Source organism: Mirounga leonina, unplaced genomic scaffold (genome assembly GCF_011800145.1).
Source record: "Mirounga leonina isolate KUSES-001 unplaced genomic scaffold, KU_Mleo_1.0 Mir_151, whole genome shotgun sequence".
NCBI classification, from domain to species: domain Eukaryota; kingdom Metazoa; phylum Chordata; class Mammalia; order Carnivora; family Phocidae; genus Mirounga; species Mirounga leonina.
This window is the reverse complement of record NW_023270377.1, coordinates 43937576-43953720: the sequence shown is the minus strand read 5'-3', so window position 1 is coordinate 43953720 and position 16145 is coordinate 43937576. Positions and strand designations below refer to the sequence as shown.

Here is a 16145-nt window from a genome sequence, read left to right as displayed (position 1 = left end):
TATGTTAATAATTAAAAAGTCTGTTGTCTTAAGTTTATTAAAAGATAGGAAGATACTTGTTTGCGTATTTTTAAAAATAGTTTCTATCTCTAACATAGTAGGGAGATTTTAAGTGTTAATTATATTTTTGGTTTTTTTCCCCAAAATACTGTCCTTTTCATTTCCGTGGATGGATGAGAAGGCACCAGTCTTCTGAGTGGTGGTCGTGAATCTGTCCTTGTAGAGTGGCGAGATGCAACAGAGAAGAATAAGGAGTTCCTCCCCCGTTTGGGAGCTACTATTGAACATATCTCAGTCTCACCAGCAGGGGATTTGTTCTGTACTTCTCACTCTGATAACAGTAAGTCTGACTTTGTTGTGAGGAGATAGAATTGTACAACTAGGGAATGGAAAATAAGAGACATAAAACTAATTAAGAGGAGTGTAAGATTTAATGAGCATTATTTCTTCCATTCTTCCTCTTTTCTCGGTTTCCTTTTTTGACTCTAGATGCCACCAAAATCCAACATTTTCAGGATTGTTTTGATAAAAATGTAGGGCCAAGTGTATTTGGTTCTTGTACCATTTCCATTTCAAAACCTTTACATGTGGATGTGGGGATAATAGAGGGAGGGTTTTTGAAGTGGGCATTTGTGCCTTCACAAATGTAATGATGTTTTCAAAAGAACACTTAATGTAGCCACACTTGGTGTGGGGGTCCCATGGGTTCTGACAGGAATAGAGGCAGTCTTGTATACCTCCAAAACTTTTTGCTCATCCTGTTACTACTCAGCCTAAATGTAAATCTCAGGGCCCATTGCCTCCTTTCCCTTCAAAAAAAAAAAAAAAAAAAACCCATAACTGAGCAATCCGTTAGTGCAATGAGTCATTTCAAAGTAAACTGTCTCTTTTAGAGTATATAAGTTTCTGAATTAACACTTAAAATATATTCATAGGCACAACTGATAAACCTTAAAGCCTCCAAAAAAAAACAAAAAAAACCCTCTTCCCCAGCCCGTTTTTTAGCTAAATCATAAAATATATTCCTGATTTTCTTTTTTTATTCCTGATTTTAGTTCCTGAACTTACTAAGTTGTTTTAGAATCTGGTATATTTTAGAATGACATAAATTCAGTTGATTTTTTTTGACCTTGAAGTTCTGACCAATTTATGGTTTGTTTTTTGTTTTTGTTTTTTTTACCCACAGAGATTATAATAATTCACCGAAACCTTGAGGCATCTGCAGTAATTCAAGGCCTAGTGAAAGGTATTACAAAACCCAGTGGATTTGTAATCATACACAACTTAAAAATGAATATTTGTATGACTTTAACTATTGTTTGTCACTTCTTTTGCAGACAGCAGTATCTTTACCGGTTTGATGATTGATCCCAGAACTAAAGCTTTGGTTTTGAATGGAAAACCTGGCCATTTGCAGTTTTATTCTCTGCAGCATGATAAGCAGTTATACAATGTAAGATTTTGATCCATTAACTGGCCTTAAAACTAATGAAAGTTTCCAACAGCACCACCAGGGTTAAGTAACTTATTTAGTAGCTTCTAAAACAAGATCCTGTGCCATTGTTTGCTTGAACAGTTATCAATACTGTCTTTGGTTACTTAGTTGTTTACAGCATAATTCTAATGAGGCCACAGTGGCAAAATAAGGCTACACGTAAGTCAGTTGGCACTCCTGTGCTGGCTCTCCATTTAATTATGTTTCAGACTGCAGTCTAATTAGCTGTCACATACCTGTGCCTTGAGTTACAAGAATAGGGAAATAAGAATATAAGGACTATAGGGGCGCCTGGGTGGCTCAGTTGGTTAAGCGACTGCCTTCGGCTCAGGTCATGATCCTGGAGTCCCGGGATCGAGTCCCGCATCGGGCTCCCTGCTCGGCGGGGAACCTGCTTCTCCCTCTGACCCTCCCCCATCTCGTGCTCTCTCTCTCTGTCTCATTCTCTCTCTCAAATAAATAAATAAAATCTTTAAAAAAAAAAAAAAGAATATAAGGACTATAAATATAAATATGTCTCTGTTTTCTGCTAAAGTGTTGTCCTGTGTACCTACCAGTGATAAAATTTTCAGTCTAAAGAGGGATCTTATTGATCCAGACTTTCTACTTTGTGCCCCACAGTATCCTTTATTTCCGTCAGCAGCTGTACACTTGATCTTTCTTTCCCTTGCCTTTAAACCCCCCAAAGAAAGGAAACTTAATTCTTTGTACATTTTCAGTACAGTGACTAGAAATAATAATTACTCAATATATGTTTGGTAAGTAGACAAGGGAATGGGATAAAAATCATAAATAAAAGTCTACTTATAACATTGCTATCTTTCTTCACCACTTAAAAATTGTAGATTTTATTTTCTTGTTTTTAGTGATGTGGAATTTAACTTGGGATTTTATGTAAAGCTTTTTGTTGATAGAAACAAGGGAGAAAAGCATTACTATCAATTAAGCGTTCTGTTGTATCACGTACATGGGTCAGTCAGTCATCACTAAAATTAAAGGTCATTAAAGAATAATTGCTACTGAACTGGTGCTATATAATGTGCTTTTTTTAATGGCAGTTTTGATATCCATAACTAATAGTTTGTTTTTTCCTTTATCTGAGAACCTATTACTATAGATTCTAGAAGTTATGTTTATGGTTAGTTACCATTCCTTGAAAACTTTAACATTTACATATTTACATTAATGAGCATTTTGGATTTTTTTTAATCCATCAGTTAGATATTATACAGCAAGAATATATCAATGATTATGGTCTGATCCAGATTGAGCTAACAAAGGCTGCATTCGGCTGCTATGGTAACTGGCTTGCAACAGTGGAACAACGTCAAGAAAAGGAAACAGAGCTTGACTTGCAGATGAAACTGTGGATGTATAATAAGAAAACACAAGGGTAATACTACCTATGTGGCTACTTAACTTCAGAGTAGAAAATATGTGATTTTGTATTTTATGTTTCATTTGTCTTTAGAATGTTTCATTTTGGTAAATTTTAGATTTAGACCAATGAGGGAGGTGTTACTCTCCTAATAAAGCCTGTCAGCTTTTGCTCTGAGAAAGCACTGGTGTCCCCCAAGTTGTAATGTCATCTCCACACATAAATGAGGAAACATGGGAAAGTGACCCCCCTGCCTCCCAAGGACATCAGACCTAATTGCAAGCAAAGCCAGAGTTAGAATCCAAATTTCTCAGTCCCTTTGCTCCTCTATTCACATTATACTACGTTCGGGGAGCATGGCAGTGGTAGGCAGCAGAGGTATACTGTAGTGTAGCATGTATGTTTGATTACATAGAGTTCACTGGTTTCTCAGACTTTGATTATAGTGGCCGTTTATCAAGTCCGTGCTGTGTGCTAAGACCTAGGCTTAGTGCTTTTGTATCTATTGTCCTACCAATTTCATAGAAATACTGTAAGATAAATTTCTTTTCCACATTTTACAGGTTAAAGAAACAGGCCGAGAGGGATTAATAGATTATCGCTAGTCACTCTTCTGGTAGTATGGACTTTTAAAAAATCACAGCACAGGGGCGCCTGGGTGGCTCAGTTGTTAAGCATCTGCCTTCAGCTCAGGTCATGATCCCAGGGTCCTGGGATCGAGCCCCGCATCGGGCTCCCTGCTCCGCAGGAAGCCTGCTTCTCCCTCTCCCACTCCCCCTGCTTGTGTTCCCTCTCTCGCTGTGTCTCTGTCAAATGACTAAAATCTTTAAAAAATAAAAATAAAAAATCACAGCACAGTCTTGCCCCAATGTTCTTTTAAGAACAGTGTGCTAGCTTAGGTTATCCTGCATTTGAAGAGGTAGTTTTCTGTATTTTCTTGTCACAAGTAGGGGCTTTCACGGCCATTCCATTTTTTGCTTATTTTTGAAAGTAGATAATCATCTGAGTTCTGTACAATTTTCTTACAGAGTTTAATGTGGTAGGTTTTCATGTATCATTCTGTGACGACTCCTATTTTATATTCATTTTGTACAAGTTGACAGTATACATAATGATCTCTATATTGTATAAGTTACACAAAGGCAGAGATAATGTGTTAGAACTCTTTATATCCTGTGGCCATTAGAGGTAGAGCACTCAATTGTTTGTCATTCTAGATGATAATGTATCCGTTGCTCATTCTTAAAGATACTATTATAAAATGTACAGTAAAAAATTCTTGTACTCATATGACAGTATATAATACTGTTCTGATGTAAGGCTAAGTTGATGATTTCCTTTCTGTTAGGTTTGTTCTTAATACAAAGATTAACATGCCACATGAAGACCACATCACAGCTCTCTGTTTCTGTAATGCAGAAAAATTTGAAAACCCCACCTTGGTTACAGCTAGTAAAGATGGTCACTTCAAAGTGTGGATATTAACAGATGATTCTGATATATACAGTAAGTTAATTAAATATGGTATGTCTACAGAGTGCATAATTTTAAGAATTGATATCTTTAAGAATTGTGTCCATTCCAGGAGGACTTTTTCTACCTTATTTAACTTCTGTGGGTTATTGCCTAATTGATTTAAGAGATTACATTTTACATGCCTTTTCCCCAAAATCTGTATTTTTTTATGACAGTCTTGATTAATCAATCATGTACTGATTATTTCTGTGAGGGTACAGTGTTGGGGAAAAAAGGCAGTTCTTTCACTGTTCCACTAGAGGGAGGTCAAGATTTTCTGGAAGAGGTATATATTTCAAACCAGTCAGTGCTTTGGAGCATTTCTAACTCAAGTTTCAAGGACCAAGGTTTTTTGTTGTGCTTCTTCTGTAATCCTTACTGCTTATAACTACCCTAAAGTATTATCTAGCATTTATACCATTTCTGAACTATATGATCTATGTTTCCACAGAAAAAGCTGTTGGCTGGACCTGTGACTTTGTGGGTAGTTATCACAAATACCAAGCAACTAACTGTTGTTTCTCTGAAGATGGTTCTCTACTAGCAGTTAGTTTTGAGGAAATAGTTACAATATGGGATTCAGAGACATGGGAACTTAAATGTACATTTTGTCAACGAGCTGGGAATATAAGGTAAATAATTTGGGGAGTATGTCATACTGTTTGTTTTTAATTTAAATGAGTCTTTCCACATAAACTTTTAGTAGTAACTTATGCTTCTTCTAAAGGTGGTCTGTGGTCAGTAGCAAACCAAAGTGGTAGGAAGCTAAAAATTTTGGGTATGTGAACTATTTGCTATGGTTTTACCCATTTCTGAAATGAGGATTAACATTTAACTCTTAACCTACAGATTTTTTTCTTCATAATAGATACTTTTCGTGGTTGTGCTACCTAAAAATAGACGCTAATAAGCCTCCACGGATCCAAACAATGCTTATCTTCTGTTTTCCCATAAAAACAATGTCATGCTCAAACCTTGTTTGTATTCAAAAAGGGCAAAAGAAAAAACAGCAACATCTGCCACTTCAGGCAGCTGGCATTTGAGGACAGAATGGCAGAGGGCTAACAAGACAGTTTTTAATTCCCAACATACCTGATTCTGAATTTGCTTTGTAAAAATTCTTCAGAATTTATACTGCAAATTTTCTTCTAGGTTAAACGAGCATAAAAAAGGGTTTTGTTAAATGACTTTGTACATTTCACATACATATTGCTTATAGTGTGTGCCAATAAATTATACAGCATATTAGAGCAAAGAATTGGTCATCAAACTTGTTTTTGTAAAGAAACAAAATAGCTAAATAAACCTCTCCTTTTGCTCTCCTTAGTCCCTTTTTCCTGCAGGATAATTGTGAACAAAAATATATCTTTCTAAAAGTCTGCATTGCATAAAACTATACTAGAAGTCTGCAGTCCGAAACTCAGCGTGCTAAAACTGATGATTAACTTCTTGTGGTTTTAACATAGGCACCTTTGCTTTGGGAGATTGACTTGTTCAAAGTATCTTCTTGGTGCTACTGAAAATGGCATTCTTTGCTGTTGGAATCTGCTCAGTTGTGCATGTAAGATTTTTTTTTTTTTTTTTACTATAAAGTGATTTGACAAATCATATGATAAATGGCCATTAAATTTTGGTATTTTAGGACTTCTGGATCATATCTTCATGTCTCTATCCAGAGAGTACTTACAGTTTTTCACATGTCACATTATGCATCAAAATTTGAAGTGCTGAGCCTGTAAGGGATGTACATTATTTGTAATCTGCCTAATTGGCCATAAATTGATTTCTATTATCCTTGCCTTTCTCTGCCATGTATAACTTTCTGTTGTCCTCCATCTTCTCTATTCTCATAACAGCCTGAGGAATGTTTCTGCTGAAATGTAACCTGTATTAACATGCAGCATCCATGGCAGCTTTAAATTTGAATGTCTCCTTTCACAAGCCTCCTAACAAATGTGGACTTCGTTTTTACTCATTTTTACTTATTGGCATTTTACACATTTGAGTATGCTTGGAAGGCGTGGTGGTTTAGTAATGAACATGTATGATACTCTGTTTATATATATTCTCTACAGTGATTCTTAACATTTTGCCTGTGTTAAGCTGCCAAAAGCACCAGACAGTAGTTGCACTGAAATAATAATAACCATTTCATAGTATGTGGGAGGAGTACTTGGTTGTTCTGCTTCCTGCCCCTTGCTCTAGTGCAGGCTTCCACAGACATTTTCAGTTTGTCTCCATGTGTTATTTGGAAGTCTAATATCCCTCTTCCTAAGAATAGAATTGTCCCAGTAAAAATTGAGTACCTACTTTAAATAACAAGCTTAAAAAAGTTTCTGGTAAATCTCTTTCTAGAAATGAATTGTTCTTTTTTCCCGCCAGTGGAATGGAGTGCAAAATTAAACATTAGAGTTATGGAACCTGATCCTCATTCAGAGAATATTGCTGCAATCTCTCAGTCTTCGGTGGGTTCAGACTGTAAGTACAGACCATAGTTTGATAATAAGAGGAGATCTATTACCTAAATTTTCTTTTTAACATCTTTAATATAAAGTGAGTCAAACTGCCTTTAAATCAAATGTTTATTTTAGGCCATTTTGCCAGAGGTACTGTTCTCTCTTGAGTTCTTACCGCGACGTCTTGTTCTGTGTGCACTCATACTGACTTCTGGGAGAGCTCCAGTACATCTCTCATTTTCACCATGCCAGTCCCACTCCACATTCAGAACGTCCCAAGAGAGATTTTGCCCCTCTGGAGCATTTTAAGAGGCTTTAATCAGTCTTCCCCCGTCTTCTTGAAGCACTATCTGCAGATCGCTGTTCCAGTACCTAAGACAAAATATCACAATATTTTGGTGTCAGTCTTCTGCGGTTGGCCACCCTGGTCTCTGGAGCAGGGGTTCTTCTTCCTCCTCTTCATCTTCAGAGCCCTCATTCCTAACTGCTTGGCACATAGCAGGCATCCAGTAGATATTTGAATTAAAGCCTAAAATAATCATGACTTGGACCATTTACTCAATGGGGTAAGTCCCAGGATTAGTGTGGGCTGTCAACCTGAGGCTGGAACTAACCTTTGCATGCAAAATGTTATGGTCTGTTTGTTTTTTTCCCTCTAGTGTTTGTATTTAAACCCAGTGAGCCAAGACCATTGTATATTCAAAAGAATATCTCCAGAGAGGAAGTTCAGTGGGGAGTATTTGTTCCGCGAGATGTGCCTGAATCATTCACCTCAGAAGCTTACCAGTGGCTGAACAGATCCCAGTTTTACTTCCTAACAAAGTCACAGGTAACCATCCCACCTCAAAAAGGCAACCACTTTGTATATGTAATTTTCAGTTCGTTTTATATTTGAAAGTAATAACTCATAACAGGTGGAACAGTAGTACTAAAGGATTACTTCCCAAAAGAAGTAATCTAATATGCTCAATAAAACAGTATTACTAGTGTTAAGTGTATTAGCACAACTTTACCCCACACCTTTGAGGCTCTTTAAGTATTGTTTGCATTATCTCCATGACAGCAAAAAAAAAAAAAAAAAAAATACTTTAAATGGTACTTATTAGTGTGTTTTTTTTTTTTTAATTTTAGTATTTGATTTGCTATAATAAAAACTGGCTTCAGTTTGATCCATCAGTTGAATCTATTTCATTACCAGTTCTTAAATAAGTGTTCTCAGAACAATCTTGTAACTGTCACAGCAATTATGTTTTAAGCCTTCTATTACTTTTCTTTGGGCAGATATATATATGTGTGTATATATATCAAGATGAAAAATGGACCTCATTTTTTAACTATAACATTTTTGTTTAGATTTTGCATCATTAATCTCTCTTTTCAGAGTTTATTGACATTCAGTACAAAGTCTCCAGAAGAGAAACTCACACCAACAAGCAAACAGGTATGTTTTAGCCACTCATGGTGCAGACTGCATTGCCTCCCTACAGAGATAACCTTATCTGTTTGAAATTTAGCTATGAGAAAAATGTTCCACCTGCCCTAACATGGAATTAAACATACACTTGAAAGCTACTTTGCCTCTTTGAGGTTATATTTACTCTTCTAAAATATAGTTTTAATTTGTAACGTCAAAAATATATGCTTGTGATTTGAGTCAAATAGTTATACAAGACTTTCAGGAAAACTTCCTAACACCACTGCCATTACCCGCAAAGATAATCACTTTCAACTCTTTTAGCTGGAGTTTTTATTTGCCTTCCTAAGAAACGTGTTTATATTGCTAATTCTGGATTTTTCAGATTTAGTTACTGTCTGATTATTCAAGTTATTACTCTTTTTCATACCACCACTTCCCCCATGTACATAACACACACACCTTTCCTATTCCTCAGTTTTCTCAGTATAGATAAATCAGGTCCGTATTCATTATAACTGTGTAAACACAGTTGAGTCATGTAGTAACCAGACAGATTGTTTTCTTTTTTGCAACACTGTTTTCTCTGGAGTTAATGATTGCCACCTTCTTATTTGCATAGTTTTCTATTTACTTCTCATCTAATTCACCCCCAAACTCAAGTTGTTTAAATCTTCTCTCAGTATTTCAGATATATTAGGTATTCTTTCAAGTCTTAAAGGAATATTTCCAAGAGCCTCTGACTTGCTTCAATCTGGACCGATTGCTCTATGAATACCTGCTGCCCAGGAGGCATAGGATCTACATTCGCCATCAGTTGGGGAATCATTTCACTTCTAGCTTTCCCCTTGCTTCGATCACTTCTTTGCTTTGGTGTGAAGCACATTCTGTTAGTGCCATGTGAGGCAAATTTAAGACGTTGTGTGTTTGGAAATGTTTCTCTTCTCCCACTTGATTGGTTGGTCGAGTTATAAAGTTATAGGTTGAAAATCTTTTTCTCTTAGAACTTTGAAGGTATTGTCCTATTTTATAGCTTTGGGTGTTATTAGAAGTCTAATACCATTCTTATTCCTGTTCCTTTATGTGTAAACTAGCTTTATTATCCTCTGAAAACTTAATTGAATTTGTTCAACAATTTTTTGTTGAACCGCAATAAGCCAGGGTCTGTTCTAGATGCTTGGAATACACTCAGTGAGCTAACATTCAATTCTCTAAACTTAACAGCGTTCACAATCTAGCAGGAAAATACAACAAGCATTAAATAAGTGAAATGTAGTACTTTAGAAGTGATAAGAATAATGGGTGGAGGAATAGAGGAAAAGGGTGTGGGGTGCAGCTTGCCATTTTATGTAGGCCAGGCAAAGTAGGCTTTGTGAATAAAATAGAATTTGGCTTTTCCTCTGAGTAATATGTGGAGCCCCTTGGAGAGTTTTAATCCAAGAAATGACTAAGAATGAATTACTTCTTTTCCTTCATTTTCTGTTCTTTTTCTGGAACCCTTGTTATTTAGTGCTGAACTATCATCTATTTTCTTTGTTTTCTGGGAGATTGTTTCATCTTTATCATCTAATCTGCTTTTTTTGTTTTGCATAGTCCCATTTCTATCATTTGTTTGTTTTCCATCTGTTTTAGTCTCTTTCATTTCACAGGTTTTCATCAGAATCTCATGATTCTCGACTGTCTGCTTTTATTTAAAAGTGATCCAAAAAGCCATTTGGAAGGTCTCTGCCTAGGTGGAATTTGTCTGCTGGCCTCTACCACTGGCTGTTTTTGAGAAAGTCTCCAAAGTCATTATTTTTAGGTTTTTTGTCTTAGGCTGGTCAGATTGCCCAGATAAAATTCTTCTAAATTCTTGCCTGGAGGCTAGCAGCCTGGAAGCACCCTCTATGAAGCACAGCTGCCTTCAGCTGTGAAGACACTGCCACCAAGCCCCCCAGGCAGTTCAGTTTAAAGACACACTTTTGTTCCACTCTCCAGAGAATGTACTTCCAGCCCTCTCTTGGGGCTCAGAAGGAGATCTAGGAATATGAATGCTCTCTAAATGGACTTTCAGCCAGGCTACCTGGTTATTAGCCTTTTTCCAAGGTACTGTTACTATTAGTACCAATTCCTGAGCATTTGCAGGATTCAGCAGTATAAATTGGGATGTTTCTTGGCTTTCCCCCCAGCCAGCTTAGAATTCTTTCTCAGGTCTACTAAGTTACCTACTACCCTTGAACTTGCTTTCCACCTTCCAGCATCTTACCCATTTTCTTTCTCACCGTGGGTTTATGTCCTTTTGAAAACCCATTTGCTGTCATTTCATTGGGGGAGAAGCAGTAGTGTGTATTTTTTCTGTCATCTAAGTGTGCACTGTTAGCTTTTTCCCTAATAAATGGGCTGCTAGGCCTCAGTTGCTTTACCTGTAAAGTGAAAAGAATCATACCAGATAATTTTTAAAGTTCCTTTCATCCCTGACATTTTAGGACTGCAACACTTTTTATTGAGTCCAAGGCAGTTCCTCCTTTTTAATTGAAGAAATTTTCCTTTGTCTTAAATCCTTATAGCTACTAGCAGAAGAAAGTCTTCCAACAACACCGTTTTATTTCATATTGGGAAAGCACAGGGAACAGCAGGATGAAAAAATAAATGAGGCTTTGGAGAGTGAACTAGTACAACTACCCTTAACAGAAAACATACCTGCAATTAGTGAGGTAAGTAATTCACAATATGAAACAGATTAAATACATTAAAGCACCTTAAGTTAGAGTTTCTATAATTTGTAACATAACTTTTTTAAGATTTATTTCAGAGAGAGAGAGAGTGTGTGTGAGCAGGGGGAGGGGCAGAAGGGGAGAGAGAAAACCTTTCACAGCCTGACACAGGGCTCCATCTCACCACCCTAAGATCAGGACCTGAGCCGAAATCAAGTCAGGTGCTTAAGACCAAGCCACCCAGGCGCCCCTGTAACAGATAACTTTTGAATAATTATTTGTATACTGTGCAGTTCTAATACGCAAACCAAATAACATAAATTTATGATTCCAGATTACTGTGGTCTGAACTGACAGGAGGGGAGAGAGGATTGTTTGTATAATTGTCAGAAGGCAGGCATAAATTTTTTTTTTTGGTTTGGTTTTACTGTGGAAAAAGCCTGTTGCATTTAGCTGGTGGCATTAAGTCTTTTTAAATGAAGCCCTATTTTTCTGGGTTTTTTTACTCTAGCTTCTTCATACTCCAGCCCATGTATTGCCATCTGCTTCTTTCCTGTGCTCCAAGTTTGTAAATTCATTGCTGCTGTCTAAGGAGACAAAGAGGTAAAGCAGTTTTTAAAATATGTTTAGATACTGTTTTGGGAAACAGGATAGTTTGTTACCCTTTCTTAGAATACTCTTAAACTGTGACCCTTCAACAGTGTGTGGGGTAGGACCACCGACCCCCTGCATAGTCGAAAATCCACACATAACTTATGACTCCCATAAAACTTAACTACTAATGCCTGATGGTGCTTGGAAGTCTCAATAACGAACAGTCAATTAACACACATTTTATATGTTATGTATATTATATACTGTATTCTTACAATAAAGTAAGCTAGAGAAATTAAAATCATACAGAAGAGAAAATAAATTTCCAGTATTGTATCAAATCCATGTATAAGTGGATGGGTGCAGTCCAAATCCATGTTGTTGAAGGTCAACTGTATTTCTCTTTATTTTAGCTTTAATATGCAGTTAAAGGACATAAGACTATTAAACCAAGTGAATAAAATACATTGAAAATAATTATTAGATCTCGTGTGTGTGGTTTAAGGAATTGATATAACTAAAAATTACACTTTGTAAATTCACCTATTCTTTTATAAGAACCCATTTTTGAAGTGCACTCAATAACAAGATTTTTCATTTACTTTCCCTGTATGGTTATAATTCTACATAGGTGTCTTAAATTAGAAAGTTATTTAGAAACTTTTTAAGTAATAGTTTATATTTTATTCTCTTATCATGAAAGTGGTGAAGAGGTCCCTGATGATGTAGATATGGAAGAAGAAAAAGAAAGTGATGATTCAGATGAAGAAAATGATTTTACTGAAAAGACCCAGGATACAAACGACACAGATTTGGGAGAAGACATTTTACACCAGTTGTCAAAATCTGAAGAAAAAGAACTAAGAAGATTCAGGAAAGTAGACTACAGCTGGATAACTGTTCTTTGAGCCTTGGAGATGGAAGGTTCTTGCATTTTGTTTTTTTTTTTTTTTTAATTATATATTGATACTCCAAAAACATCTACTTGATGTTATTTCTCTCCTTAAAATATTAAATATGAACAGGCTTTACTTTTTAAATAATTGGTAATACAAAGCTGTGTTTGCATCATGCATTAGAGTTGCTGGGTGCATTCATATACACACCATCTCATTTTTACAGCCTTAGAAATATCTAGCTATTTTCTTCACAAGCAATTACAGCGTATGTCGCCTTATCTGCAAGTTGGAGATACAAAAAAGTTTTGAAAATCAAAAGTTTTTGTTGATGATATTGTTAACAGCAAAATTTACTTGGTGGCCAATAGGACCTAAACAGATGTGTTGTTTTCTTTAGTCCTGCTTCATACATCTTAGTGTGTTTATTACTCAGAGAAATTTAGAGAAATAATTTGATTATGTGGTGTTCCAGAGACCACATCGAGGGTATTAAATCATAATAATAATATGGGCCGCCTAAAATCTGAAAAATTCTAAAGTGAAATCATTTGGCACCAAGCCTTTCAGATAAGGGCTTATCTAACTCTACTTGGAAAGCCTTGGAAGATATAAGAGCTGCTATTACTTTGTCAGTGTTATGGGTGTAGGAACCACTACTTTTTAACCAAAGTCCCATTGCTAGTAGACTAGGATCCAAGCCTCTGTATTATATTTAAGTAGTGAGGTGACTATTTTTTAACCATTTAGCATTTGGAGTTTTCCTATTTTACTCCTATTAAACTGACATTAAAAAGTTAACACAAAAACAGTAAAGTATACAACTTTACAGTCCAAGATAGTGTCATAGGAAGACCCTGAACTCACCTCCTCCACAGACACACCAAATCTATACCTGTTTCTGGAGCACTTCCAGAAGAACTGAGGGCTGACTGAACAGCTTCTGCACAACAAAAGACAGACTACATACAGAACAGCAAGAGAGACAGTAATGAAGAGCAAACTGCAGTGGGGTGAGATAATACTGAAGAACCACATGCAAGCAGATTTGTCTGCCTTGGGGCACAGGAACAAAAGCCATGGTTTAAAAGAGCAACTAGAATGTAAGTATTCAGCCCTAGAACTGCCAACCGGTGGGAGAGCTGCTGGAACTTTCTCCAAGTTGGAAGGCCTGGTGGGTGCCACAGTTTATGTTCTCTCTCCATATTGGATAGCATGGATGGGAGTAAGGTCAGGGCACCCTAACCAGCCTACCACTTCAGTGAGTCCCTGGCCCCTAGCCCATACCAGCCCCAGCCATCCCACCAAAGTGGCCCCAGTGTGGTATACACTGGACACCCCTGTTCAGGCCTCATTGTGGTTCCAGGCATCTTGCCAAGGTGACATGGGTGCAGAGCACCCTGGAACACTCCAAGCCCAGACATCCTACCAGGGCAGCCCCAGCAGAGTGAACTGGGATCTCCAGCCCATGCCAGCCACAGCGCCAGCCAGCCAAAGTCGCCAGGCATACACAGTTTATATAGAAGATGACCATACACAAGACCATTCAAGTTTAGGAGAAGTAGCGGATCCACTTAATATATAGACACATACACAGAAAGTCAAGCAAATTGAGACAGAATATGCTCCAAATGAACAAGACCAAACCTCAGAGAACTAAGTGAAATGGTGATAGGCAATATGCCTGATAGAATTTGAAGTAATGATCATAAAGATGCTCACCAGACTGGAAAGAAGAGTAGAATAACTCAACTTCAATAAAGAGAAAATACAGAAAACCAATTAGAGTTGAATGCAATAACTGAAATGAAAAATAAACTAGAGGGAATCAACAGAGAATGCAGAAGAATAGATCAGCAATCTGGAAGACAGGCTAATGGAAAGCACCCAAGCTGAACAGAAAAAAAAAAAAAAAAATTTACAAACTGAAGATAGGATAAGGAATATGTTGGACAATATCAAGCCAACAAACATTCACGTATAGGGGGCCCCAAAAGAAAAAAGTTTCAGGCAGAAAACTTATTTGAAGAGAGAATAGCTGGAAACTCCCCTAACCTGAAGAAGGAAGACACCCAGGTTCAGAAAGCACAAAGAGTTCCAAACAAAATGAAACCAAGGAGGTCGATACCAAGACACATAATTAAAATGTCAAAGATTCGGGGCACCTGGGTGACTCAGTTGGTTACGTGTCTGCCTTCAGCTCAAGTTATGATCCCAGGGTCCTGGGATTGAGCCCCACATTGGGATCTCTGCACAGTGGGGAGCCTGCTTGTGCTCTCCTGCTCTCTGTCAAATAAAATCTTTAAAAAATAAAAAATGTCAAAGATTAAAGATAGAGAATTTTAAAAGCAGCAAGAGAGGCAAATAGTCATGTAAAAGGGAAACCCCACAAGGCTATCAGCTGATTTTTCAGCAGAAACTGCAGGTCAGAAGGGATGACATGATCTATTGAAAGTGCTGAAAGGAGGGGCACCTGGGTGGCTCAGTCATTAAGCGTCTGCCTTTGGCTCAGGTCATGATCCCAGGGTCCTGGGATCGAGCCCCACATCAGGCTCCCTGCTCAGTGGGAAGCCTGCTTCTCCCTCTCCCCCACTTGTGTTCCCTCTCTCGCTGTGTCTCTCTCTGTCAAATAAAAAGTAAAATCTTTAAAAAAAAAAAAAAAAATGCTGAAAGGAAAAAAACCCTACAACCAACGATACTCTACCTAGCAAGGTTATCATTCAGAATTGAAGGAGAAATAAAGTTTCCCAGATAAATAAAAGTTAAAGGACTTCATCACCACTAAACAGGCCTTATAAGAAATGTTAAAAGGAGCTTCTTTAAATGAAAAAAAAAGTAGAAATAGAAAAATTATGAATAAAGATAGAAAATGTTTATACATGAAACATGGAGTAAAAGTTCTTTTAGAATGTGTTCAAACAAGTGATTATCAATAATATAGACTATACTTAGAATGTCATAGATGAACCTCATGGTAACCACAAACCCAAAACCTATAATAGGTACACAAAAAATAAAAAGCCAAGCATAACATTAAAGAAAATCATCAATCACAAGGAAAGCAGGCAAGAGAAGAAAGGAACAGAGAAGTACTAAGAAAACCAGAAAGCAACAATGGCAGTAAGTACATACCTATTAATAATTAACCTTAAATGGTCTAAATACTTCAATCCAAAGACATAGAATGGTGGAGGAAAGAAAGATTTAATGTGCTGCCTATAAGAGACTTCAGACCTTAAGATACAGACAAACGGGGGCGCCTGGGTGGCTCAGATGGTTAAGCATCTGCCTTCGGCTCAGGTCATGATCTCAGGGTCCTGGGATCGAGTCCCGCATCGGGCTCCCTGCTCCTTGGGAACCTGCTTCTCCCTCTGCCTCTCTCTCTCTCTTTCTCTCATGAATAAATAAATAAAATCTTTAAAAAAAAAAAAAAGATACAGACAAATGGAAGTGAAAGAGTAACAATATTTATATTAGACAAAATAGACTTTAAAACAAAAACTATAGCAAGAGACAAGGGCATTACCTAATGATAAAAGGATCAATCCAACAAAAAGATAAAACAACTGTAAATCCCTATGCACCCAGCATTAGAGCAACTAAGTACATAAAGCAACTATTAACAGACATAAAGGGAGAAGTTGATAGTATTAATAAAAGAATAGTAGGAAATTTTAACACCCCACTTACATCAATGGATAGAT

At 37.0% G+C, this 16145-nt stretch overlaps 1 protein-coding gene across 2 annotated transcripts in view; it reads left to right on the top strand.

Annotated features, from left to right (window-relative positions):
• The window catches only part of WDR75 (WD repeat domain 75), a 34719-nt gene extending 21629 nt beyond the window's left edge, over positions 1 to 13090 (top strand). For both annotated transcript variants that reach the window (XM_035007552.1, XM_035007553.1), the window contains exons 9-21: positions 182 to 340; positions 1187 to 1246; positions 1338 to 1453; positions 2713 to 2888; positions 4222 to 4379; positions 4840 to 5020; positions 5855 to 5949; positions 6771 to 6866; positions 7504 to 7673; positions 8226 to 8285; positions 10805 to 10951; positions 11463 to 11554; positions 12249 to 13090. In XM_035007552.1, coding sequence (XP_034863443.1) covers positions 182 to 340; positions 1187 to 1246; positions 1338 to 1453; positions 2713 to 2888; positions 4222 to 4379; positions 4840 to 5020; positions 5855 to 5949; positions 6771 to 6866; positions 7504 to 7673; positions 8226 to 8285; positions 10805 to 10951; positions 11463 to 11554; positions 12249 to 12453 — 1715 coding nt within the window. In that variant the 3' untranslated portion in view covers positions 12454 to 13090. The remainder of the gene's footprint in view (positions 1 to 181; positions 341 to 1186; positions 1247 to 1337; positions 1454 to 2712; positions 2889 to 4221; positions 4380 to 4839; positions 5021 to 5854; positions 5950 to 6770; positions 6867 to 7503; positions 7674 to 8225; positions 8286 to 10804; positions 10952 to 11462; positions 11555 to 12248) is intronic.
• The last annotated feature ends 3055 nt before the right edge of the window (positions 13091 to 16145 follow it).